The sequence below is a fragment of the Esox lucius genome, chromosome 11 (genome assembly GCF_011004845.1).
Source record: "Esox lucius isolate fEsoLuc1 chromosome 11, fEsoLuc1.pri, whole genome shotgun sequence".
Classification (NCBI taxonomy): Eukaryota; Metazoa; Chordata; class Actinopteri; order Esociformes; family Esocidae; genus Esox; species Esox lucius.
In genome coordinates this window covers 46,907,940-46,935,743 of record NC_047579.1, presented here as the reverse complement: position 1 = coordinate 46,935,743, position 27,804 = coordinate 46,907,940, and the positions used below count along the sequence as shown (strand labels likewise).

At 42.9% G+C, this 27,804-nt stretch overlaps 1 protein-coding gene across 1 annotated transcript; it reads left to right on the top strand.

Moving 5' to 3' along the window:
• Positions 1 to 486: 486 nt before the first annotated feature.
• Positions 487 to 26,707, top strand: LOC105027794 (hemicentin-2). Its single transcript, XM_034295121.1, has 14 exons — positions 487 to 711; positions 1,472 to 1,744; positions 1,844 to 2,173; positions 4,055 to 4,309; positions 6,155 to 6,403; positions 6,973 to 7,014; positions 18,467 to 18,754; positions 19,623 to 19,877; positions 21,721 to 21,969; positions 22,544 to 22,936; positions 23,110 to 23,370; positions 23,474 to 23,803; positions 24,226 to 24,468; positions 25,060 to 26,707. The coding sequence occupies exons 1-14, from the start codon at positions 663 to 665 to the stop codon at positions 25,284 to 25,286; spliced, it is 3,444 nt and encodes a 1,147-aa protein (XP_034151012.1). The 5' UTR covers positions 487 to 662; the 3' UTR covers positions 25,287 to 26,707.
• Positions 26,708 to 27,804: the final 1,097 nt, after the last annotated feature.

Genomic DNA, 27,804 nt, shown 5'->3' with positions numbered 1-27,804 from the left:
GTTAGAAGTGCCCACCAAGTCAATCCAACTTGTGGGAGGTGCTTCAAGAATCTATTAAAATTACCTCAACGAATTGACAACTACAATGCCAATGGTCTGCAAGGCTGTAATTGCTGCAAATGGAGGATTTACAAATCATTTAGTGCCTTGTCAATGACAATATTTCCTATTAGTTTTTCTATATTTCCTATTCAAACAAATGTAATGTATGTGTTCATGGAAAACGAAGAAATTTCTAAGTGACCCAGAACTTTTGAACGGTAGTATACAAAGGGTGTGCTTTCTTTAAAAATAAAAAATCAAATCAAATGGAAGCACTTAACAATTGGCCATATTGTACGTTCGCAACTGTTGTTCGTGTATTGTAGTATAACGAACGCACAAGCAGGAGCACACAACAAACAAAGATTTGGAAATTCCAAATGTTCCCCACAGTCCAGTGGGCATGGCGAGTGACTACAAGGGGTCTTCCAGTAAAGAACACGTGTCTTCTCGGAATGTCACCCCACAGTTCTAGTAAATTAAAATGCGATACTGACTAATGTGCGTGTTAAAGAGTTGTGCGGTGTGCGTATGTCGACTGGACATTGAAATCTTTGATGATACAATTTTAAAGTATTTTTGTGAATACAAAAGGAGTTTTATTCAAGATTTGGGAAATAATGTGTATTCGTATTTTTCTTGGATTTTCCGTCCTCATTTGTATTGCAGGTAAAGTAAATGTGTTGCTAAATTATAGGATTTTCATTTCAACCAGGCGCTTTAATTGTGAGCCGACGTATATGAACAAGTAATTGTAATTTTACAATATATTATCAAAATTGTATTTTTTTAAAGGCATGTTTTGTTCGTATCTAAGACTTCAGCACTTACTATGCAAATGTGCTAACATCAGCAGTTGTCAAATCTCCCCGGCAGTCGTATCACATATTTCTTGTAGCTCTGAACTATCATATCTGATTCCTCTAATCAAAGAGAGATAATTTGTTTTAAAAAATGTAATCAAGTGTGCTAGCTCCTTGGGGTTTAAGGCCAGGTGTTTTGTAAAAGCACTTTGTGACATCTGCTGATGTGAAAAGGGCTTTATAAATATATTTGATTGATTGACTAACTGAAAGCATATATTAAAACATTTCAAGAATACTAGGAAAACAGAACCATGGTTGCTTTGTTTTGCATTAAAATCGAAAAGGTTATTTAATAACTGGATCATACTTCATAATGGCAGGCACCAATAACACTTCATAACCAGAAGAGGGCAATGTGGTAGAGGGCAATGTAGCATCCATGCCTGTTCACAGTGATCCTTGTTGCAGGAAATATTATTTAACATGACCAATCGTTAGTTGACCCTTTTGCAGCGTATGCTTGTACCTGGGATAACTTTGGGTTCCAAGTTAGGCCTGTTCATCCGTACGATGCAAACACGGTGTGGCCATGCTTTCTTTTCATCTTCTGATCTCACCTGTAGGTGGGCCCACACGTGCCTCCTGTCCCCTTGAACTCAACCCTCCCAGTGTGGTGGTGAAATATGGAGACCCAGTCTCAGTCAACTGCAGCACATCATGCACAGACCATGTGGGGATGGGCTTGGAGGCCACACATGGAGGTACTGCTCTTCAACTGAACGCCACCAATGTCACCTGGATTGTGGATAACCTTGAAGATTGGACAATACAACCTGTGTGCTACATCACCACTAGTACCAACCAAGTTAAGGAAACGCTTCCAGTCATTCTGTACAGTGAGTTCTTTCCTTCTTGTGAATTTGGGATGGATTTTTTGTGTATTCAACTAACAGCTTTGTGGATTAGGTTCATAACCTTGTGGACTTCTTCCACAGAGACACCAGACAACATGTCCATCTCTCTACTGAACCACTCTGGTCCGATGGTGGAGGGGACAGAATACCGTCTGCAGTGTGACATCCAGAACGTCGCTCCTCTACAGAACCTGGTTGTCAAGTGGTACAAAGGGAATGAATCCTTATTAAATGTAACTTACAGTAACAGTACGAAGACACCAGTTGATGTGTCTCCGACCCTCACCATCACCCCCAGTAGAGATGATGATGGAGCTCAGTACAGATGTGAGGCAGAGCTGGACCTGGGACCAGAGGGACCACAACCTCCTCCCACAGTGTCTTCAGAACCTCTCGACGTCACTGTGCACTGTGAGTTGTTGACATAGTGACAATAGACTGGCTCACTGGTAATAACGGTCATCTGCCAAAGGACAGTCAACTCGTTGGTTTGTGCATCCATTGCTTCTAGAGGCGGGACGTTGGGTGTGCTGACCAAGGGGCACGCGTTCCTCCCTGATCACGGCTGTGTGGTTACTCGCACTAAAAATGGATGCAGAGCCACTTAACCCACTTTATACACACTCACCTAAAGGATTAATAGGAACACCTGTTCAATTTCTCATTAATGCAATTATCTAATCAAACGATCACATGTCAGTTGCTTCAATGCATTTAGGGGTGTGGTCCTGGTCAAGACAATCTCCTGAACTCCAAACTGAATGTCAGAATGGGAAAGAAAGGTGATTTAAGCAATTTTGAGCGTGGCATGGTTGTTGGTGCCAGACGGGCCGGTCTGAGTATTTCACAATCTGCTCAGTTACTGGGATTTTCACGCACAACCATTTCTAGGGTTTACAAAGAATGGTGTGAAAAGGGAAAAACATCCAGTATGCGGCAGTCCTGTGGGCACAAGCTCACCAAAATTGGACAGTTGAAGACTGGAAGAATGTTGCCTGGTCTGATGAGTCTCGATTTCTGTTGAGACATTCAGATGGTAGAGTCAGAATTTGGCGTAAACAGAATGAGAACATGGATGCATCATGCCTTGTTACCACTGTGCAGGCTGCTGGTGGTGGTGTAATGGTGTGGGGGATGTTTTCTTGGCACACTTTAGGCCCCTTAGTGCCAATTGGGCATCGTTAAATGCCACGGCCTACCTGAACATTGTTTCTGACCATGTCCATCCCTTTATGACCACCATGTACCCATCCTCTGATGGCTTCTTCCAGCAGGATAATGCACCATTTCACAAAGCTTGAATCATTTCAAATTGGTTTGTTTAACATGACAATGAGTTCACTGTACTGAAATGGCCCCCACAGTCACCAGATCTCAACCCAATAGAGGCATCTTTGGGATGCATCCATCAAATCTCCATCAACTGCAAGATGCTATCCTATCAATATGGGCCAACATTTCAAAAGAATGCTTTCAGCACCTTGTTGAATCAATGCCACGTAGAATTAAGGCAGTTCTGAAGGCGAAAGGGGGTCAAACACAGTATTAGTATGGTGTTCCTAATAATCCTTTAGGTGAGTGTATAAGTCTGAAGCATAAGACCTATGGAGTGAGACAGAATTAGGTTAATTCATGAAACATTTGATCTGAATACAGCTTTCTGTTCCCAAAATGTGAACATGTATTAAACAGAGTATGGTTTTGCAGAGTTTGCTTCTGTAGACTTTGCCAAAATGTAAAAAAATTTTAAGCACAGGGCAAATTCACTTGGGAGACTAAGGGGTTTCCTATCAGAAACTTGCACACATGAATGTTACATATCTTGGCTCTTGTGAGGGCATAATGGTTTCGAGCAAATTCGCCTAAATGATCTAAATAGACATTTAGCATGTGTCCTTGTTTCGGCTACACTACTTTTCCAATTGGATTACCTGCATTGTTAATTGAACTGTATCTCTGACATTTTTACCTGTTACGTTACATGTTGTATATTCCAACTAATGTCAATGACACTCTTAATATCCCGTTAGCACCAAGAAGCGTCCCTAACAAGGATCAAGCCAGTAGACCTGAGTTCTCATTTGATAACTTTCAGTTGATTTAGCTGTGCTTTTGGTGGACTGGAAACAATGGAAAAGTCCATCCATCCATCTTCTTCCGCTTATCCGGGGCCGGGTCGCGGGGAAAAGTCCCAAAAGTTTAAATCCAGACATGGCGATGCTCAGCATGGCTCTATATTTGACAGTGCCAGTTGCAGTTGACGTGTGCTCATAGTGACTCTTGTGCCTCCAGTCATGCCAAGGAACATTCTGGAGCTGCGGGACACAGAGGTTGACGTTGGTTCCTCGACTCAGCTGAAGTGCAATTCCAACGGAAACCCTCCGCCTGAGTACTCCTGGACGTTCTACCGTGCCCCAAATGTGAAAGTGGAGAACAATGATACGCTGATCATTGAAGACGCCACAGGGGCTAATATTGGCTACTACACATGCTTTGCCCGGAATACCCTGGGAATGGTCTCTGCGATAGCCAGGATCTCTGTCCGAGGTAAGGCCTTTTCTAAATGACTATCCAAATGTTTTATTTAAGGCCTTGAACCATGGAAATGCAGGCTAATGTGACTCTTATCCCAGCTCAACCCATCCAGCAGACCACCAGTATCGTACTTCTTCTTGCTATGGTGAATGTGTCACTTTTTGCTGCTTGGTGAGATTAAATGTAATCAGGACATTAAATACAAATTACTCGCCATTCTCTTTATTACCAGGAGTAAAACAAAGCAAGAACAGTCGGACTAGAGGCAGCTTTGTTTTCCGTCTGCTTTTTGAAATGACTTTCTTGCGATATGCCATTTAGGCTATTAATGTGGTCTCGTTACAAAATGGAACACAGACCGCCTGGCCCTCCATAAATGCTCTGGAGCTTGCGGGGATTCTTGCTTCCGATTAAAAGGGAGGGGAGTGGAGTGGAGTTGAGTGATGAGGGAATGGGCCGTACTGGCTGCGTACAACAAGTAGGCGCCGCGCTGTTCCCACTAACAATCAACTGGAGGAAAGCGCCCGAGTAGATCACAAGTAGCTTAACTAGATCTGTTCAGAGGTTGTAAAATAACTGGACGTTAGACATTCCGGTGTGTCGCGTTGAGGCAATGGAGGATTTGTACCTAAATCGGCTTATTTCAATCGCTTTGACTTGGGAACTGTTGTCGCTGTTGAACGGATCAGAATCAAGTGAGTTTTTGTAGCGCACTAAACGGGACGTCACGTTTCCTTCTGAAACAAGCTCGGTATTGTCCTCTTAAGAGTTGTATCCGGTTTTCGTAGGCATATTCCTTGATAAAACTTTATGTAGCTGAAAAAATACTACAAAAAATACAACACTAAACGAACATTGTTGAGATAAACGGGAGATACTGCTATTTGTGCTAAACTCCCTTGCTCAGGGCTTTAGCATTTATTAATTATGTTGAATCCAGCGGTAACACATAAACATCAGTTAACTGAATTGATAGTTAACTGACATGGAGATGGGCTGACAAGTAAGTTACATTTCGCTGCAATGGCATGTACGTTCCACTTATGAATTGCAGAAACAAAGTTCGCATTTTTGTGAAGGAGGGGTATCCGTCCTGACTCTTTCCTGTACTTACCATTCTGAGTCACTGGCAACTTTTGATCCAACTGCTTGTCAAATCTTACCACACTTTTCCCCTTTCATTTTGCTAATGGAATTAGCTTTGTTGAAGTTATTGTTGGATATTACAAGGTAATTATCTATATGCATGCTTCGGCAAACACATTAAAACCACTGGATGCTGTTTATCGTTGTGCACTCAGGTTTATCACTGGTGAAAGTTACTCAACTCATCACTATATTCCATATCAACATGTGGGTTGGGCTTCTCTTTCTGTGAGGCGAGAGCAACATGCTGTCTTGTTTATTTATAAAGCACTTCTTTTAAAATTACCTCCATATATATAATCTTTAATTTCTATTAGACTAACACATTTCAAAGCCAGATCATAGACATAGATTATATTAGAGACTCCAGCTGCCTCCACAGAGTTGGGTAAAACGGCATTCAGTTCCTTTGCTCCTTATTTATGGAACAAACTGCAGATCAAACTTAAGTTAAACACTCTGGCGTCCCTTGGCCATTTTATAAATGTAACGAAGCACTGTTTCTGTTCAATTGTATGTCTTTGAAATGTTCTTTCTGTAAATGTATTTTTTTTGTGTGTGCCTAAAACTGTACATGTCAACATGTTTACACAGGGCACAGCTGAAAAAGAGATCCAGGTCTCAGTCTGTTTTCCCTGCTAAAATAAAGTTAAAATAAAAAACTAAAAATTTATTACTAACTTATTCTCTCTTTTTTTCCAAACCCATTAGGTGCCGATCCAGTATGTCCGCTTCAACTGAGTGCTGATAGAATGGTGATTAAATACGAAGATCCAGTTTCGGTGTTGTGCAGCACTACAACCAGTGCTGAGACTTTGTACTGGACCGTAGACTCCCAAAAAATCAATAACAACACCTGGAGTGTTAACAGATTGCTTAAATGGGACATATCGCCTTATTGTAATGCAACATTTCCAGGAATTGGAAGTTGCAGAAAGCCTCTACACATTACAGTATACAGTAAGTAATCTTTGCTATCTAGTTGCTGTGTGTGTATATATACAGTAACTATATATGTATATGTGTGAGCACATCAACTGCTGATCTAAAAGGGGCTTTCGAAAGTGTAAGTGATTGATTGACTTATTGGATATCCTCTGAATATGTTGTGTGTTACAAAGATATATTGTTCACGGGTGGAGCTTAGCTTTCACTCCCATGGGTGTGAGTGGGTTCGAGGCAGAGACGCATTTCAGTTTATATTTAATGACTGATACAAATTCCAAAAGACTCTCAAAAATAGTCTTGTCATGAATCATCAGCAAGCTGAGTAGTCTTTGTCACTAGTGCTTCCGCCAAATGTTCCCCAACCATAACATCTTAGATCTCTAGGTAGCTAAAACAGTAATCTGAGCCTTGCCAGAAAGTACCCTATAGATTGTGGGATGTTCCAAACCTGTGTGGAACCACCAGCTTTCAGTACCATACCCCTTCAGGCCTTATCGCTTTTTATTATATTTTAAAACTCTTAGTTGCAAATTCAATGTCTCTTTAACTGGTTCATATAAATGTTATATCTTCTATCACAGAGACACCAGACAACATGTCCATCTCTCTACTGAACCACTCTGGTCCGATGGTGGAGGGGACAGAATACCGTCTGCAGTGTGACATCCAGAACGTCGCTCCTCTACAGAACCTGGTTGTCAAGTGGTACAAAGGGAATGAATTCTTATTAAATGTAACTTACAGTAACAGTACGAAGACACCAGTTGATGTGTCTCCGACCCTCATCATCACCCCAAGTAGAGATGATGATGGAGCTCAGTACAGATGTGAGGCAGAGCTGGTCCTGGGACCAGAGGGACCACAACCTCCTCCCACAGTGTCTTCAAAATATCAAATATATGTGGAGATAAGGCCACAACATCAACCAACTCCAGGATCTAGGAACATTGTCCAACCTACAGCCAAGCCAAAAGGTATTTCCTTTTCCATCTCTGTGCCACACATAATGTAATTAAACTACACTTATATCACAAATAAGAAATTAGTTGTAATTACTAATTTTGTTTGGTTTCTAGAAGTTCATATTTGCCATGAATTCAACACTGATGAACAGTATCGCCGTTGTTGTTGTTCATTTGTTTTTAAGGACATAATGATCTTCTTGAGTTAAACCCTCCCAGTGTGGTGGTGAAATATGGAGATCCAGTCTCAGTCAACTGCAGCACATCATGCACAGACTGCGAGGGGATGGGCTGGGAGGTCACACAGGGAGGTACTGCATTTCAACTGAACGCCACCATTGTCACCTGGATTGTGGATAACCTTGAAGATTGGACAATAAAACCTATGTGCTACATCACCACTAGTACCAACCAAGTTACTAAAACGCTTCCAGTCATTCTGTACAGTGAGTTCTTTCCTTCTTGTGAATTTGGGATGGATTTTTTGTGTGTGTATTCAACTAACAGCTTTGTGGATTAGGTTCATAACCTTGTGGACTTCTTCCACAGAGACACCAGATAACATGTCCATCTCTCTACTGGACCACTCTGGTCCGATGGTGGAGGGGACAGAATACCATCTGCAGTGTGACATCCAGAACGTCGCTCCTGTACAGAACCTGACGGTCAAGTGGTACAAAGGGAATGAATCCTTATTAAATGTACCTTGCAGTAACAGTACGAAGACACCAGTTGATCTGTCTCCGACCCTCACCATAACCCCCAGTAATGATGATGATGGAGCTCAGTACAGATGTGAGGCAGAGCTGGACCTGGGACCAGAGGGACCACAACCTCCTCCCACAGTGTCTTCAGAACCTCTCAACTTCACTGTGCACTGTGAGTTGTTGACATCACTTAATATACTGGTACCAAACTAACATACTTGGTCATATATCCTCCTAATGTGCATTCCATCATAACCTACTGATTTACAGCCCAGGTGACTGGTGTGTACTTTCAAAAAGCATTCTTCTCAAATGTTTCTCCCCCCCTAATTTCATGAAGTCCAAATCACACTCAAGGCCTTGCTTCATCGTAGCATCTTTTGGTCTGGCTCGGGAGAATCTTAAGTTTGAGAGTTGTTGTCCACACTTCTCACATTGCTCGCTCAACCAGAATGTATTCACTGGCACCTAACGGCTTGGAGAAGAGTGCATCCACTGGCTAATAACTGCAATTTGGTTTAGGAAGTTACTGCTGTCATATTTTCACCAACTCCCACTTCTGTCTCTAAGATAAACCACATATCAATGCATCTCAACTGCCAAAGAGGATACCAGTGTTCCGAGGATATCCTGAGGAATTAGTGTGTGAGGCGAAGGGTAATCCGAAGCCCAGGATCCAGTGGTTCTATCACCAAGTGAAGCTTGGCCGTGATCCGGGAGGCAACCTCACTGTCTATGAGGCTGGGCTTTACAACTGCACTGCCACTAACAATGTGGGAACCAGCTTTGTTGTGGTAGAGGTCATTTTAAAAGGTAACAGCTTTATATTGTATAAAACCCTATATCAACCTATATTTAGCCTAATTAATGCTTCTTCGTCTCTGTTATTTACCCCACAAAAACTATATAATGAACAGCCTTTTGGCCGGTGTAGCCTTCTGGCTTGGGCCTCTTACATCTCTGGTATCCTGCTGGTCTATTTTGTTGGTGGCCTGATTAATATTTTCTGAACAAACCTAATTATTAACTGTTAACTACACTGTTTTTTATATGCCCTTTACCCCTTGCCATCTCAATGTATCTCTGATTTACAGATTTCTGAACACATTCTATAGTCAGTTGCAGGTTGTGCTGCTAGGTAGAACTAATTCTTTGGACTTCAGCTCTGTACTAGATGTTATAATTCTACTCTCACTGGTGGTATATTTTAATCAAATGTTATCCCATAAAGGCTTTAGCTTTCCTTTTGACAGAAGTAGGCTGAATCCATGTTTGGACTCTTTCCAGTGTGTATGTGAAGGTTACGTTACAGTGTGTTAATCTGAGCTGGAGCCGAAACATCGAGTGTGTTGGAATTGACGACTGGTTGTGCTTTTGTGTCTCTCGTCACAGAGGATTACCTGCCCCTCATAGCGGGCTTTGTGGCCATCATGGTTGTGGTCATCTCTGTTATCTTCATCTTCATCTATTCCATCTACTACAAGAACACCAAGATGGGTCGCTATAGCCTTAAAGATGCCAAGCTCAGCAGCACACCCAATGGCAACGTAGCGCAGAATGGAGGCCGGAACATTCCGCTTCCGATGACTAGACTGTCGCAGCCAAACATCATCTTCTAGGAGGAGGAGGTTTACTTTGTTGTCTATGGGATGGGCAGCTCCATCCATTTTGAATGCGGAGCTCCTCTTTCACCACTGAAAGACCAAGTGATTGGTAGCGATCACCATTCTTTCTGCTGGCAGACTCTGGTCCGGATTGTGATATTTTTGGGAATGTACCTTGACTCTAACCTTCCTATGCAATCCTTCACCTTTTAGCACTACTGTTTTGGTATACTACAGTGCTTCTGGTTTCATGGCTACTGAAAAACTGGATGAGGTCTAATCACCTCAGCTTACTATGAGCTATATGATTTTTTTTTCTACACCATATGATTGTAGCCAAAGTATTCTCTGAAGGAAACCTTGAAGATGCAGAAGATGGTGAAATCCCACTCTGGAAAATTGCTGTATTGTATGAGTGGTTTGGAAAAAAACTGATTTGTATTTGCAAAGCACCAGCATGCACATGTTGTTGTTATTTTGAATGTTGCTTTTTTGGGGTCTGAAGTTTTTATGAAGGATGCTGATTTTGCACCCGCTGCATAATGCAGTTGTTTGAAGAGTAGCACATCTTTGATATTGTGAGAATGTTCCAGCTGCCTGGACAAGACATCAAACACATAGGGATGTGAACCTACTGTAGCCGAAATACACACATTTCATATCCTCCATAGTTTGGGAAAATGAATCATAATCAATATGAATAGCATTCATTCTCACATGTCTCTTGCTTCCTTTTTTGTGGGACCGTAACTCTTTGAAAGGTCATCTGGGAACCATCTGTAGACCACAGTCATAGTCTTCCGTTTGTGCAGTTATTGTTATTACTCTACACCACTTCTACTACTCACCCAGCAACTGCATCCAGAATGTTCAGTGTTCTAACTAAAACACTGACTTTGTGAAAGGGGATTTTTTTTTGGTTTGTTTGCATTCTTCAGTCTTAATTTGTCTGGAAAGCACATTGAACCGGGCCATGGTTGGGTTTTTATGTGGTGCCTTTTCTTTCCCAAAGAAATAATCTCTTGTTCAGTGTAGAATTTACATTTCCAAAGTGTTTTATACGGTGCCTTCGGGAAGGTATTCAGAGTTCAGACTCCTTCAACTTCTGCACATTTTTGCCCACCATAATGTGAAAGCAAAACACGTTTAGAGACATGGGTCTGAATTCTGTATGTGGCAGTATATGAAGTTAGATGTCCTGTACCATAAAATCACAGATATAAATCTCAAAGGGAATTTTATGCAGTTCTGTTTTTAATGCATATGGGTATTTTTTTTACTGTTTGTCAACTTCTGTTCAAATATTAGCTGTTAAGTAACTCAATATTCAAAACATTACTTAATTATTCATAAATTATTTTTCCTAAGAAAAATTTCATTTTTATTGTATTTATTAATATTGTTTTTAATATTTTCTGTCTAGCCTGATTTCACTTTCCACCCAGTTAGTTTGTATTTATTCTTTTTAAAAAACACATTTTATAGTTTAATATAATATGTAACTTGGTTGTTCATCAGTGCTACAAAGTTAAATAAATATAAACACATATCTATTTTTCCATGTTTCATGATGTTAGTTTGCTTAACTTCTACATTTGAACCCTGTGGGATTAAATTAAACAGAGGAACTGTAACAAATTTAGATTGTTTTAAAGGGGGAATGTGTTTATGGATGAGAATTATGACCACCTGCTTAATATGATGTTGGTCCCCTGCGGGCCACCAAAACAGTGCCGACCCGCCAAGGCATGGACTCTACCAGACCCCTGAAGGTGCCCTGTAATATCTGGCACCAAGACATTGGCAGCAGATCTTTCAAGTCCTGTAAGTTGTGGAGTGGAGCCGCTGTGGATCGTACTTGTTGGTCCAGCAAAGGAGAATTTGGAGGCCAGGGCAACACTTAGAACTCTGAACAGTCTGTGGCTACTCAGCCCCTTACGCAGCAGGGTGCAATGCACTGTGTTGTGACACATTCCTCCCTCAAGCATTAAAAAACAGTTGCCCGTTTGTGGTCTGTTCCTCCTCTGACCGCTGTTGGTAAGTACTCACCACTTCTGACTGGGCATGTGTGGAGATGACCAACTGTCACGGTTAGGTGAGCAGCAGCGCCACCGTTCCGTGCACCTTCAAGTCCCATATCACACGAACACATCCCGGACTGTCACATGTTTCCAATTTTTCACACCAGGTCCCAATCAAGCTAATTTGTGTGTATAAATGTTTCCCCTCTGCGCCTTACATTGTGGCTCATTGTTCTTGTCGTGTTTGGTGCCGTTGTTCGTAAGTACTTGTTCCATTGCATATTTTTGTTTTTGCTGCTTTAGTCAGCCCTTTGCTTTTGTGTGTTTTGTGCTCGGTGTTTATTTATTCTCTATTTCTTGACTCCACACCGACTACCCCTGCCTGCACCTGTTTCCTTGCTCCCGCAACACATCACTACACCACCTTTTGTGACAGAACGAGCCACCACAACTGGAACCAGCAGGCAGTCCCTCCAGAGGATGTATACCTGGAGGGGCGATTGGGGGTCTGACTCCCTCTCCTCGGACGAGAATGAAGCGGTCTATGTGAGAGTGGAGGAGGATCCCCTTGCAGAGCAATGCTGGGGGTTGCCCCAAGACGGGTTTGGGGTGCCGCTGTGGGGCATGGACCAGTGCGGAGTGGTCAAGCCCCTCACCAAAGAACAGGGGGAGCTGGTGAAGGGCCTCCTGCAGGACTTGCAGGAGGCAGGAAGGACAGGACGCAGGGGAGGCCGGAGGAAGAAGAGGGTGCCCAACGCTCGGTCTGAGGTCCCTCCAGGAATTTTTTAGGGGGGGGGCTGAGTGGGTGCCCGAGGGAAGTCCAGATGGCGCCCCCTCTGTCCGGTGCCTCCTCGACCCCGTGCAGGCTGGCCAGGCTGTAGGCTGGCCATTAGGCACGCACCGCTTCCTGCTCCGCGGCCTTCCGCCGCCCCTGTCCCTGCGCCACAGCGCCGATCGCCCCCTGCTGCCTGGGAGCAGCAGCCAGCGTCTCCTACTGGCCAGCAGCGGCACAATTGAGATCATTCTGACTAACTGCGCCAGTGTGGTTTTGCAGCTGCTCCGTAACAGACCAGAAGGCCCTGCAACGGGTGGTAAACTGCACAGCACATCACTGGTACCCAGCTCCCAACCATCGTAGACCTCCAGCACAAGTGGTGTCTGCATAGGATGCGCAGTATCATCAGGGACCCTTCACATCCATGCGACAAATTGTTTGCCCTTCTACCATCAGGCAGGCAGTACAGGTCTCTTCATTCCCGCACCAGCAGGCTCAGGAACAGCTTTTTTCCATCTACTGTAACCCTGGTGACCCATCACTAACCACACTAAGACCCCCATCACTAACCACACCCCCCGCCACTCACGGACCATGTTGCACTACTCCCTTTGTACTACTGGACTCTGACACTGCCTTGCAAAGTCTGATATGGTAGTTTTCAGCTGTTACAGGTATGTGTCTACCTCGGGAAGCTCACTGTTGCTATCCCTGCATTTCAGTTGGACATGCACCTTGCACATTCAACTTGCCTTCACTGCACATTTAGAATTGCCATCGTACTTGCATTTTACAGTTGTTACATAAACAGTGGGGAGAACAAGTATTTGATACAGTGCTGATTTTGCAGGTTTTCCCACTTACAAAGCATGTACAAGTCTATAATTTATATCATAGGTACTCTTCAACTGTGAGTGACGGAATCTAAAACAAAAATCTCAGAAAATCACATTGTATGATTTTTAAGTAATTCATTTGCATTTTATTGCATGACATAAGTATTTGATAAATCAGAAAAGCAGAACTTTATATTTGGTACAGAAACCTTTGTTTGCAATTACAGAGATCATACATTTCCTGTAGCTCTTGACTAGGTTTGCACACACTGCAGCAGGGATTTTGGCCCACTCCTCCATACAGACCTTCTCCAGATTCTTCAGGTTTCGGGGCTGTTGCTGGGCAATACAGACTTTCAGCTCCCATCCATCCATCCATCCATCCATTATCTTCCGCTCATCCGGGGCCGGGTCGCGGGGGCAGCAGTCTAAGCAGAGATGCCCAGACTTCCCTCTCCCCAGACACTTCCTCCAGATCTTCCGGGGGGACACCGAGGCGTTCCCAGGCCAGCCGGGGGAGACATAGTCCCTCCAGCGTGTCCTAGGTCTTCCCCGGGGTTTCCCCCCGGTGGGACGGGTTCCGGAACACCTTCCCAGGAAGGCATTCTGGAGGCATCCGAAACAGATGCCCAAGCCACCTCAGCTGACCCCTCACGATTTGGAGGAGCAGCGGCTCTACTCTGAGCTACTCCCGGGTGACCGAGCTTCTCACCCTATCTCTAAGGGATCGCCCAGCCACCCTGCGGAGAAAGCTCATTTCGGCCGCTTGTATCCGGGATCTTGTCCTTTCAGTCATGACCCAAAGCTCATGACCATAGGTGAGAGTAGGAACATAGATTGACCGGTAAATCGAGAGCTTCGCCTTGCGGCTCAGCTCTTTCTTCACCACGACAGACCGATACATCGACCGCATTACTGCAGAAGCTGCACCGATCCGTCTGTCAATCTCCCGTTCCATCTTTCCCTCACTCGTGAACAGGACCCCTAGATACACCCCTAGACACTTGAGGCAGGCACTCTCCACCAACCTGAAGTGGGCAAGCCACCCTTTCCCGACTGAGGACCATGGCCTCGGATTTGGATGTACTGATTCTCATCCTCACCGCTTCATACTCGGCTGCAAACCGTCCAAGTGCATGCTGAAGGTCCTGGCTTGAAAGGGCCAACACGACAACATAATCCGCAAAGAGCAGAGATGAAATCGTGTGGTCCCCAAACCTGACACCCTCCGGCCCCTGGCTGCGCCTAGAGATTCTGTCCATAAACATTACAAACCGAACCGGTGACAAAGGGCAGCCCTGCCGGAGTCCAACATGCACAGGGAACAAGTCTGACTTACTGCCGGCAATGCGGACCAAGCTCCTGCTTCAGTCGTACAGGGACCTGACAGCCCTTAGCAAAGGACCCAGGACCCCATATTCCCGAAGCACCCTCCACAGGATGCCGCGAGAGACACAGTCGAATGCCTTCTCCAAATCCACAAAACACATGTGGATTGGTTGGGCAAACTCCCATGAACCCTTTTGTTTTAGATTCCATCTCTTTCAGTTGAAGTGTACCTATGATAAAATAACAGACCTCTACATGTTTTGTAAGTAGGAAAACCTGCTAAATCAGCAGTGTGTCACGATTCCCGGGACCCAGGACAGAGGTAGGATCCAGAAGCAGATACAGACACCAGGGTAAAAGGACAATGATGATGATTCTAGTAGTAGTCGGAGATGACAGTGGAGATACGTGAGAATTACGTAGGCGGGTATGAATGTATTGTTGGAGGGTGGATAGTGGGTAGCAGAGGTACGAAGTCCGGGAGGCAAGAATGGTCGAATAGTCAGGCAGGGTTCAGTTAACAGAGCGGGGAGTCAGTCCAGGCGAAGGTCGATAACGGGAAGGCAGAAAGGTGGTTGGGAGGGAGGTACAGGACGGGTCTCGGAACAAGGGGCTGGAAACGAACGGGGGAAAACCAAGGTGAGCAGAAGATAACAAAAACAGGATACTCGGGAAATAGGATAGCTTGCTTAATTAGGTAGAGAACACTGTAACAATTACATGGCTGTACAATAATCCGGCAGGGACTGAAAGCAGAACTCTCCTATTTATAGGGAGAGTGGCAATCAGCCCCCCAGGTGTGTAGACTGGTGCAGGTGCTCAGGATCAGTGGTGATTACGGGTGCCTTCATGGAGTGCCGGGAACAAGGAGACTGGTACTCGGGGAGATGTAATGACAGAAACAGCTCAGGAGGGCTGAGTCCTGACACAGTGTGTCAAATACTTGTTCTCCCCACTGTACATGTCTGCCTCAGGGACCTCATTGCTGCTATTTCTGCATTCCGGTTGCATACTCTACCTTACTCCTTCAACTTGCCTCGATTGCACATTTAGAATGCCATTTAGAATTGCTATTTGTACCTATACAACTATTTATCCCACTTGTAGGAGCTGCTGCACATAGTTTTGTCAGACCAAGGAAAAAGTCTATAACTGAGGTAGGTGATGGCATTTACTGCACTTTATTTTCTACAGAACAAAACACAGGGGAGTTTAATTGACCACATAATAAAGCATTATATTTAATGTATCAAAAATGTCACTCACCTGTTTTGACCACTGTACCGCTGGCAACAAAAGTGAGTACACCCCTAAGTTTTCAGATCCTCAGGGAGTTCTTTGCCATGAGGTGGCATGTTGAACTTCCAGTGACCACTATGAGGGAGTGTGCGAGCAATAAGACCAAATGTAACACACCTTCAATTGGGCCCAACTTGGACATTTTTTACTTAGGGGTGTACTCACTTTTGTTGACAGCGGTTTAAACATTAAAGGAACCGTATGTAAGAAATCTATTTCAATAAATCATAAAATGGCCCTGATGTGTCACTAGACATTAAGAAATCATGTTCATTTCAAATACTTATATCACTGACAACAGTAGTCTGGCCAGGATATTGTTATTTAAAAGTGAGAGTTGCAGCCCTCAACTGATGTTGATGTTGTCATGTTGTGTTTTGGCCTGATCCGCCACCCTCCACTTATCTACCAATCACAAAGTCAGTGGTGTTTCAGGATCCGGGATGCCAGCTCTGCTCTAACCTACCTTAACTCTAGTCGGATAAATAATGTCTAACGTTACGAAATCTAAAAGTCCTCGTTATAATTCCGAAATACGTCATGACAAAGTCCGAAATAAAACAAGAATTTGTATAGGAAATGCCTTTGAAAGATGGAGACGGCTAAAAATGGAGAAGAATTTGAAGACAGACGCCAACGTTGCTAATTTTCTCCTGGACAGGTAAGATTCATCTACGTTTGACTACCGCTGTACTTGATGTCAATGGGCATTTCGTATATTCATGACAGTCGAACAAAGTTATGCATGTTCGTGCAAAGTGACGTTACGTTAGCTCAGATGGACGTATGCTAACATTAGCAATGCATTATCAGAGCCCGTTTCTCTGTCCTTATGCTGAAACGCTGAGGAAAACAACATTAGCACGACCATTATGGCAATTTGAAACATAATTGAGACAGAAGCCTAACTTTACCTTGGAAAAAAGTATTCCTCATTCGTTCTTTGCGTATATTGTGGACTAAGTTACACATGCTGCAAGTTGACCTGTTATGACCATTGCTAATGTTATTTAGTTACTCTAAATCTTTTCTGATGGGACTGAAAACAACCCTGTGATAGCCATTGGTGATATTGAATTTGTCCCGCGTTATACTTGCTGTGGCAAATGTTTTGTTATTTGTTAGCCTACTTATGACAAAAACCTTTGTACTTGTCTGAATCAGGCTGAAACAAGTGAGAGCAGTACAAGTGCTAACTCAAAATAAACATTCTCTACCTTTTGGGCTATGCACTATGTTAGTGTTGGTTTGGAAGCACTAGGCGCAATTCCAAGGTAAAATAACTTTTTCTAATGTCCACAACACTAATGAAAAGCACAGTGTAGCCTATGATGTTAAAAAAATTTGGCCCACTTGGAACGTTTTTTGTAGCCAACTTGTTTTTCATGCAAGTTCTACAGCCAAAAATAGTAGAATGTCATGTAATCTTTCACATCACATATTTTAGCATTATGGACATGTGCTGCAGGGTGAGTAAAAAAAATACAGCTGGCCGCTTTCACTTATAGTGTCATCTAAATTAATAGCTGTATCTATCGGTTACACAGTGACATAGGCTTGTGCTTGTTCTTACGTTAACAATGTACTGTCACATACGAGCATACATCTTTACGATTATATTTGACTAATGACAATTAGTTAATTTTTGCAATACATAATTACTTTGCAAAATATCTCTTTCTGTTAATTAAGCATGAACATAATTAACAGAAAAAAAACTTACTGTGTACGACTCGTCGTCTCTTGCCATTGGAAGCTCGTAGAAGCAGCCTACGTTTCTGCCCAATCCTGCAGCTTGTCTGGCAACCTTGAGTCAGACGGGAGGGGGAGGGGATACACTGCTCTACAGTATTTTTTAAGTGATTGCAGTACCAGTTTTGAGGTGTGTACTCACTTCTGTGAGATACTATATCTTGTACTAGACATCCAAAATTATATTTATTATTATGTATCACAATAAAAAAATCCCATCAGTTGGCCTAAGTAATGGTAATACAGCAGTCAACTGAAATTCATTATGCCCAGGCGAAATGTCACTTGGCCAAAGAGAGGTGCTGCATCATCGGTGGGGGACGACATGTCCACTGTTGCCATGTTGGATCACCTCATGTGCTCTCACCTGTAGGTGGGTCCACACGTCCCTCCTGTCCCCTTGAACTCAACCCTCCCAGTGTGGTGGTGAAATATGGAGACCCAGTCTCAGTGAACTGCAGCACATCATGCACAGACCATGAGGGGATGGGCTGGGAGGCCACACAGGGAGGTACTGCTTTATCAAAAGTCAACTATTTGGTTTGGAATGTGGAGAACTTGACTACCTGAGAGATAAAACCAAAATGCTACATCACCTTGCAAGACGGAAGACAGTGTTTGGAGGCTCCACGTGTAATTGTTTACAGTGAGTACCCTTATTGTGTAGCACACAGTTACAGATATTCACAATATGAAATTATTCATCATTCATTGTTTTTAATCTAAGATGTAACCTTTATATTTGTAAAGATTCCATTTCATGTGTCCATCTCTCTACTGAACCACTCTGGTCCGATGGTGGAGGGGACAGAATACCGTCTGCAGTGTGACATCCAGAACGTCGCTCCTCTACAGAACCTGGTTGTCAAGTGGTACAAAGGGAATGAACCCTTATTAAATGTAACTTACAGTAACAGTACGAAGACACCAGTTGATGTGTCTCCGACCCTCACCATAACCCCCAGTAGTGATGATGATGGAGCTCAGTACAGATGTGAGGCAGAGCTGGACCTGGGACCAGAGGGACCACAACCTCCTCCCACAGTGTCTTCAGAACCTCTCGACGTCACTGTGCACTGTGAGTTGTTGACATAGTGACAATAGACTGGCTCACTTGTAATAACGGTCATCTGCCAAAGGACAGTCAACTCGTTGGTTTGTGCATCTATTGCTTCTAGAGGTGGGACGTTGGGTGTGCTGACCGAGGGGCACGCGTTCCTCCCTGATCACGGCTGTGTGGTTACTCGCACTAAAAATGGATGCAGAGCCACTTAACCCACTTTATATATAAGTCTGAAGAATAAGACCTATGGAGTGAGACTGAATTAGGTTAATTCATGAAACATTTGATCTGAATACAGCTTTCTGTTCCCAAAATGTGAACATGTATTAAACAGAGTATGGTTTTGCAGAGTTTGCTTCTGTAGACTTTGCCAAAGTTTAAAAAAAAAGTAAGCACAGGGCAAATTTACTTTGCAGACTAAGGGGTTTCCTATCAGAAACTTGCACACATGAATGTTACATATCTTGGCTCTTGTGAGGGCATAATGGTTTCGAGCAAATTCGCCTAAATGATCTAAATAGACATTTAGCATGTGTCCTTGTTTCGGCTACACTACTTTTCCAATTGGATTACCTGCATTGTTAATTGAACTGTATCTCTGACATTTTTACCTGTTACGTTACCTGTTGTATATTCCAACTAATGTGAATGACACTCTTAATATCCCGTTATCACCAAGAAGCGTCCCTAACAAGGATCAAGCCAGTAGACCTGAGTTCTCATTTGATAACTTTCAGTTGATTTAGCTGTGCTTTTGGTGGACTGGAAACAATGGAAAAGTCCCAAAAGTTTAAATTCAGACATGGCGATGCTCAGCATGGCTCTATATTTGACAGTGCCAGTTGTGGTTGACGTGTGCTCATAGTGACTCTTTTGCCTCCAGTCATGCCAAGGAACATTCTGGAGCTGCGGGACACAGAGGTTGACGTTGGTTCCTCGACTCCGCTGAAGTGCAATTCCAACGGAAACCCTCCGCCTGAGTACTCCTGGACGTTCTACCGTGCCCCAAATGTGAAAGTGGAGAACAATGATACGCTGATCATTGAAGACGCCACAGGGGCCAATATTGGCTACTACACATGCTTTGCCCGGAATACCCTGGGAATGGTCTCTGCGATAGCCAGGATCTCTGTCCGAGGTAAGGCCTTTTCTAAATGACTATCCAAATGTTTTATTTAAGGAGGACTCGGCTCATCAGCACGGTCATCGGTGTGGCTTGAACCGTGGAAATGCAGGCTAATGGGACTCTTATCCCAGCTCAACCCATCCAGCAGACCACCAGTATCGTACTTCTTCTTGCTATGGTGAATGTGTCACTTTTTGCTGCTTGGTGAGATTAAATGTAATCAGGACATTAAATACAAATTACTCGCCATTCTCTTTATTACCAGGAGTAAAACAAAGCAAGAACAGTCGGACTAGAGGCAGCTTTGTTTTCCGTCTGCTTTTTGAAATGAATTTCTTGCGATATGCTATTTAGGCTATTAATGTGGTCTCGTTACAAAATGGAACACAGACCGCCTGGCCCTCCATAAATGCTCTGGAGCTTGCGGGGATTCTTGCTTCCGATTAAAAGGGAGGGGAGGGGAGTGGAGTTGAGTGATATGAGGGAATGGGCCGTACTGGCTGCGTACAACAAGTAGGCGCCGTGCTGTTCCCACTTACAATCAACTGGAGGAAAGCGCCCGAGTAGATCACAAGTAGCTGAACTAGATCTGTTCAGAGGTTGTAAAATAACTGAACGTTAGACATTCCGGTGTGTCGCGTTGAGGCAATGGAGGATTTGTACCTAAATCGGCTTATTTCAATCGCTTTGACTTGGGAACTGTTGTCGCTGTTGAACGGATCAGAATCAAGTGAGTTTTTGTAGCGCACTAAACGAGTCGTCACGTTTCCTTCTGAAACAAGCTCGGTATTGTCCTCTTAAGATTTGTATCCGGTTTTCGTAGGCATATTCCTTGATAAAACTATGTAGCTGAAAAAATACTACGAAAAATACAACACTAAACGAACATTTGTGCTAAACTCCCTTGCTCAGGGCTCTAGCATGTATTATGTTGAATCCAGCGGTAACACATAAACATCAGTTAACTGAATTCATAGTTAAATGACATGGAGATGGGCTTTATGTTTTTTTTAAGTAGGTTACATTTAGCTGCAATGGCATATACGTTCCACTTAAGATTTGCAGAAACAAAGTTCGCATTTTTGTGAAGGTGGGGTATCCGTCCTGACTCCTTTCCTGTACTTACCACTGGCAACTTTTGATCCAACTGCTTATCAAATCTTACCACACTTTTCCCCTTTCATTCTGCTAATGGAATTAGCTTTGTTGAAGTTATTGTTGGATATTACAAGGTAATAATCTATATGCATGCTTCGGCAAACACATTAAAACCACAGGATGCTGTTTATCGTTGTGCACTCAGGTTTATCACTGGTGAAAGTTACTCAACTCATCACTATATTCCATATCAACATGTGGGTTGGGCCTCTCTTTCTGTGAGGCGAGAGCAACATGCTGTCTTATTTATTTATTAAGCACTTATTTTAAAATTACTTCCATATATATAATCTTTAATTTCTATTAGACTAACACATTTCAAAGCCAGATCATAGACATAGATTATATTAGAGACTCCAGCTGCCTCCACAGAGTTGGGTAGAACTGCATTCAGTTCCTTTGCTCCTTATTTATGGAACAAACTGCAGATCAAACTTAAGTTAAACACTCTGGCGTCCCTTGGCCATTTTATAAATGTAATGAAGCACTGTTTCTGTTCAATTGTATGTCTTTGAAATGTTCTTTCTGTAAATGTATTTTTTTTGTGTGTGCCTAAAACTGTACATGTCAACATGTTTACACAGGGCACAGCTGAAAAAGAGATCCAGGTCTCAGTCTGTTTTCCCTGCTAAAATAAAGTTAAAATAAAAAACTAAAAATAACTAACTTATTCTCTCTTTTTTTCCAAACCCATTAGGTGCCGATCCAGTATGTCCGCTTCAACTGAGTGCTGATAGAATGGTGATTAAATACGAAGATCCAGTTTCGGTGTTGTGCAGCACTACAACCAGTGCTGAGACTTTGTACTGGACCATAGACTCCCAAAAAATCAATGACAACACCTGGAGTGTTAACAGATTGCTTAAATGGGACATATCGCCTTATTGTAATGCAACATTTCCAGGAATTGGAAGTTGCAGAAAGCCTCTACACATTACAGTATACAGTAAGTAATCTTCGCTATCTAGTTGCTGTGTGTGTATATATACAGTAACTATATATGTATATGTGTGAGCACATATCAACTGCTGATCTAAAAGGGGCTTTCGAAAGTGTAAGTGATTGATTGACTTATTGGATATCCTCTGAATATGTTGTGTGTTACAAAGACATTGTGTTCACGGGTGGAGCTTAGCTTTCACTCCCATGGGTGTGATTGGGTTCGAGGCAGAGACGCATTTCAGTTTATATTTAGTGACTGATACAAATTCCAAAAGACTCTCAAAAATAGTCTTGTCATGAATCATCAGCAAGCTGAGTAGTCTTTGTCACTAGTGCTTCCGCCAAATGTTCCCCAACCATAACATCTTAGATCTCTAGGTAGCTAAAACAGTCATCTGAGCCTTGCCAGAAAGTACCCTATAGATTGTGGGATGTTCCAAACCTGTGTGGAACCACCAGCTTTCAGTACCATACCCCTTCAGGCCTTATCGCTTAATTTTATTATATTTTAAAACTCTTAGTTGCAAATTCAATGTCTCTTTAACTGGTTCATATGAATGTTATATCTTCTATCACAGAGACACCAGACAACATGTCCATCTCTCTACTGAACCACTCTGGTCCGATGGTGGAGGGGACAGAATACCGTCTGCAGTGTGACATCCAGAACGTCGCTCCTCTACAGAACCTGGTTGTCAAGTGGTACAAAGGGAATGAATTCTTATTAAATGTAACTTACAGTAACAGTACGAAGACACCAGTTGATGTGTCTCCGACCCTCATCATCACCCCAAGTAGAGATGATGATGGAGCTCAGTACAGATGTGAGGCAGAGCTGGTCCTGGGACCAGAGGGACCACAACCTCCTCCCACAGTGTCTTCAAAATATCAAATATATGTGGAGATAAGGCCACAACATCAACCAACTCCAGGATCTAGGAACATTGTCCAACCTACAGCCAAGCCAAAAGGTATTTCCTTTTCCATATCTGTGCCACACATAATGTAATTAAACTACACTTATATCACAAATAAGAAATTAGTTGTAATTACTAATTTTGTTTGGTTTCTAGAAGTTCATATTTGCCATGAATTCAACCCTGATGAACAGTATCTCCAGTGTTGTTGTTCTTTTGTTTTTAAGGACATAATGATCTTCTTGAGTTAAACCCTCCCAGTGTGGTGGTGAAATATGGAGATCCAGTCTCAGTCAACTGCAGCACATCATGCACAGACTGCGAGGGGATGGGCTGGGAGGTCACACAGGGAGGTACTGCATTTCAACTGAACGCCACCATTGTCACCTGGTTTGTGGATAACCTTGAAGATTGGACAATAAAACCTATGTGCTACATCACCACTAGTACCAACCAAGTTACTAAAACGCTTCCAGTCATTCTGTACAGTGAGTTCTTTCCTTCTTGTGAATTTGGGATGGATTTTTTGTGTGTGTATTCAACTAACAGCTTTGTGGATTAGGTTCATAACCTTGTGGATTTCTTCCACAGAGACACCAGATAAAATGTCCATCTCTCTACTGGACCACTCTGGTCCGATGGTGGAGGGGACAGAATACCGTCTGCAGTGTGACATCCAGAACGTCGCTCCTGTACAGAACCTGACGGTCAAGTGGTACAAAGGGAATGAATCCTTATTAAATGTAACTTACAGTAACAGTACGAAGACACCAGTTGATGTGTCTCCGACCCTCACCATCACCCCCAGAAGTGATGATGATGGAGCTCAGTACAGATGTGAGGCAGAGCTGGACCTGGGACCAGAGGGACCACAACGTCCTCCCACAGTGTCTTCAGAACCTCTCAACGTCACTGTGTACTGTGAGTTGTCGACATCACTTAATATACTGGTACCAAACTAACATACTTGGTCATTTATCCTCCTAATGTGCATTCCTCCATAACCTACTGATTTACAGCCCAGATGACTGCTGTGTACTTTCAAAAAGCATTCTTCTCAAATGTCCCCCCCCCCCCTAATTTCGTGAAGTCCAAATCACACTCAAGGCCTTGCTTCATCGTAGCATCTTTTGGTCTGGCTCGGGAGAATCTGAAGTTTGAGAGTTGTTGTCCAATGCACAACTCGCCAAACAGTTACACTTCTCACATTGCTCGCTCAACCAGAATGTATTCACTGGCACCTAATGGCTTGGAGAAGAGTGCATCCACTGACTAATAACTGAAATTTGGTTTAGGAAGTTACTATTGTCATATTTTCAACAACTCCCACTTCTGTCTCTAAGATAAACCACATATCAATGCATCTCAACTGCCAAAGAGGATACCAGTGTTCCAAGGATATCCTGAGGAATTAGTGTGTGAGGCAAAGGGTAATCCGAAGCCCAGGATCCAGTGGTTCTATGACCCAACAAAGCTTGTCCGTGATGCGGGAGGCAACCTCACTGTCTATGAGGCTGGGCTTTACAACTGCACTGCCACTAACAATGTGGAAACCAGCTTTGTTGTGGTAGAGGTCATTTTAAAAGGTAACAGCTTTATATTGTATAAAACCCTATATCAACCATTTATAAACCCTATATTTAGCCTAATTAATGCTTCTTCGTCTCTGTTATTTACCCCACAAAAACTATATAATAAACAGCCTTTTGGCCGGTGTAGCCTTCTGGCTTGGGCCTCTTATATCTCTGGTATCCTGCTGGTCTATTTTGTTGGTGGCCTGATTAATATTTTCTGAACAAACTTAATTATTAACTGTTAACTACACTGTTTTTTATATGCCCTTTACCCCTTGCCATCTCAATGTATCTCTGATTTACAGATTTCTGAACACGTTCTATAGTCAGTTGCAGGTTGTGCTGCTAGCTAGAACTAATTCTTTGGACTTCAGCTCTGTACTAGATGTTATAATTCTACTCTCACTGGTGGTATATTTTAATCAAATGTTATCCCATAAAGGCTTTAGCTTTCCTTTTGACAGAAGTAGGCTGAATCCATGTTAGGACTCTTTTCAGTGTGTATGTGAAGGTTACGTTACAGTGTGTTAATCTGAGCTGGAGCCGAAACATCGAGTGTGTTGGAATTGACGACTGGTTGTTCTTTTGTGTCTCTCGTCACAGAGGATTACCTGCCCCTCATAGCGGGCTTTGTGGCCATCATGGTTGTGGTCATCTCTGTTATCTTCATCTTCATCTATTCCATCTACTACAAGAACACCAAGATGGGTCGCTATAGCCTTAAAGATGCCAAGCTCAGCAGCACACCCAATGGCAACGTAGCGCAGAATGGAGGCCGGAACATTCCGCTTCCGATGACTAGACTGTCGCAGCCAAACATCATCTTCTAGGAGGAGGAGGTTTACTTTGTTGTCTATGGGATGGGCAGCTCCATCCATTTTGAATGCGGAGCTCCTCTTTCACCACTGAAAGACCAAGTGATTGGTAGCGATCACCATTCTTTCTGCTGGCAGACTCTGGTCCGGATTGTGATATTTTTGGGAATGTACCTTGACTCTAACCTTCCTATGCAATCCTTCACCTTTTAGCACTACTGTTTTGGTATACTACAGTGCTTCTGGTTTCATGGCTACTGAAAAACTGGATGAGGTCTAATCACCTCAGCTTACTATGAGCTATATGATTTTTTTTTTCTACACCATATGATTGTAGCCAAAGTATTCTCTGAAGGAAACCTTGAAGATGCAGAAGATGGTGAAATCCCACTCTGGAAAATTGCTGTATTGTATAAGTGTATGAGTGGTTTGGAAAAAAATTGATTTGTATTTGCAAAGCACCAGCATGCACATTTTGTTGTTATTTTGAGTGTTGCTTTTTTGGAGGAGTCTGAAGTTTTTATGAAGGATGCTGATTTTGCACCCGCTGCATAATGCAGTTGTTTGAAGAGTAGCACATCTTTGATATTGTGAGAATGTTCCAGCTGCCTGGACAAGACATCAAACACATAGGGATGTGAACCTACTGTAGCCTAAATACACACATTTCATATCCTCCTTAGTTTGGGAAAATGAATCATAATCAATATGAATAGCATTCATTCTCACATGTCTCTTGCTTCCTTTTTTGTGGGACCGTAACTCTTTGAAAGGTCATCTGGGAACCATCTGTAGACCACAGTCATAGTCTTCCGTTTGTGCAGTTATTGTTATTACTCTACACCACTTCTACTACTCACCCAGCAACTGCATCCAGAATGTTCAGTGTTCTAACTAAAACACTGACTTTGTGAAAGGGGTTTGGGTTTGTTTGCATTCTTCAGTCTTAATTTGTCTGGCAAGCACATTGAACCAGGCCATGGTTGGGTTTTTATGTGGTGCATTTTCTTTCCCAAAGAAATAATATCTCTTGTTCAGTGTAGAATTTACAGTGTTTTATACGATGCCTTCGGGAAGGTATTCAGAGTTCAGACTCCTTCAACATCTGCACATTTTTGCCCACCATAAAGTGAAAGCAAAACACATGTTTAGAGACATGGGTCTGAATTCTGTATGTGGCAGTATATGAAGTTAGATGTCCTGTACCATAAAATCGCAGATATAAATCTCAAAGGGAATTTTATGCAGTTTTGTTTTTAATGCATGTGGGTATTTTTTTACTGTTTGTCAACTTCTGTTCAAATATTAGCTGTTATGTAACTCAATATTCAAAACATTTCTTAATTATTTAAAAATTATATTTCCTGAGAAAAATGTAATTGTTATTGAATTTAATAATATTGTTTTTAATATTTTCTGTCTAGCCTGATTTCATTTTCCGCCCAGTTAGTTTGTATTTATTCTTTTTTAAAAACACATTTAGGTTTAATATAATATGTAACTTGGTTGTTCATCAGTGCTACAACGTTAAATAAATATAAACACATATCTATTTTTCCATGTTTCATGATGTTAGTTTGCTTAACTTATACATTTGAACCCTGTGGGATTAAATTAAACAGAGGAACTGTATCAAATTTAGATTGTTTTAAAGGGGGAATGTGTACATGGATGAGTATTATGACCACCTGCTTAATATGATGTTGGTCCACCAAAACAGTGCCGACCCGCCAAGGCATGGACTCTACCAGACCCCTGAAGGTGCCCTGTAATATCTGGCACCAAGACATTGGCAGCAGATCTTTCAAGTCCTGTAAGTTGTGGAGTGGAGCCGCTGTGGATCGTACTTGTTGGTCCAGCACAGGAGAATTTGGAGGCCAGGGCAACACTTTGAACCCTTCATCATGTTCCTCAAACCATTCCTTAACAATGGGTGCAGTGTGGCTGTGAGCATTATCCTGCTGAAAGATGCTATCAGGGAATACCATTGCCATGAAGGGACGTACCTGGTCTGCAACGATGTTGAGGTAGGTGTCAAATTTACGTCCATATGAATTCCTGGACCCAGGGTTTCCCAGCAGAACATTTCCCACAGCATCACACTGCCTCTACCGGCTTGCCTCCTTCCCACAGTGCATCCTGGTACAATCACTTCCCCAGGTAAACGGCGCACACGTACACGGCCATCCACATGACATAAAAATGGGATTCATTGGAAAATGTGACCTTCCACTGCTCCAAGTTCCAGTTCCGAGGCTCGCATGCTTATTGTAGGGGTTTTGGGCGGTGGCAAGTGGTTGCCATGGGCACTGAACAGTCTGCAGCTACACAGCCCCATACGCAGCAGGGTGCAATGCACTGTGTGTTGTGACACATTCCTCCCTCAAGCATTAAAAAACAGTTGCCCGTTTGTGGTCTGTTCCTCCTCGGACCCCTGTCGGTAGGTACTCAGCGCTTCTGACTGGGCATGTGTGGAGACGACCAACATTATTTGCTTCATTTGTGAGGGGTCATAATGTTTTGCCTCATCAGT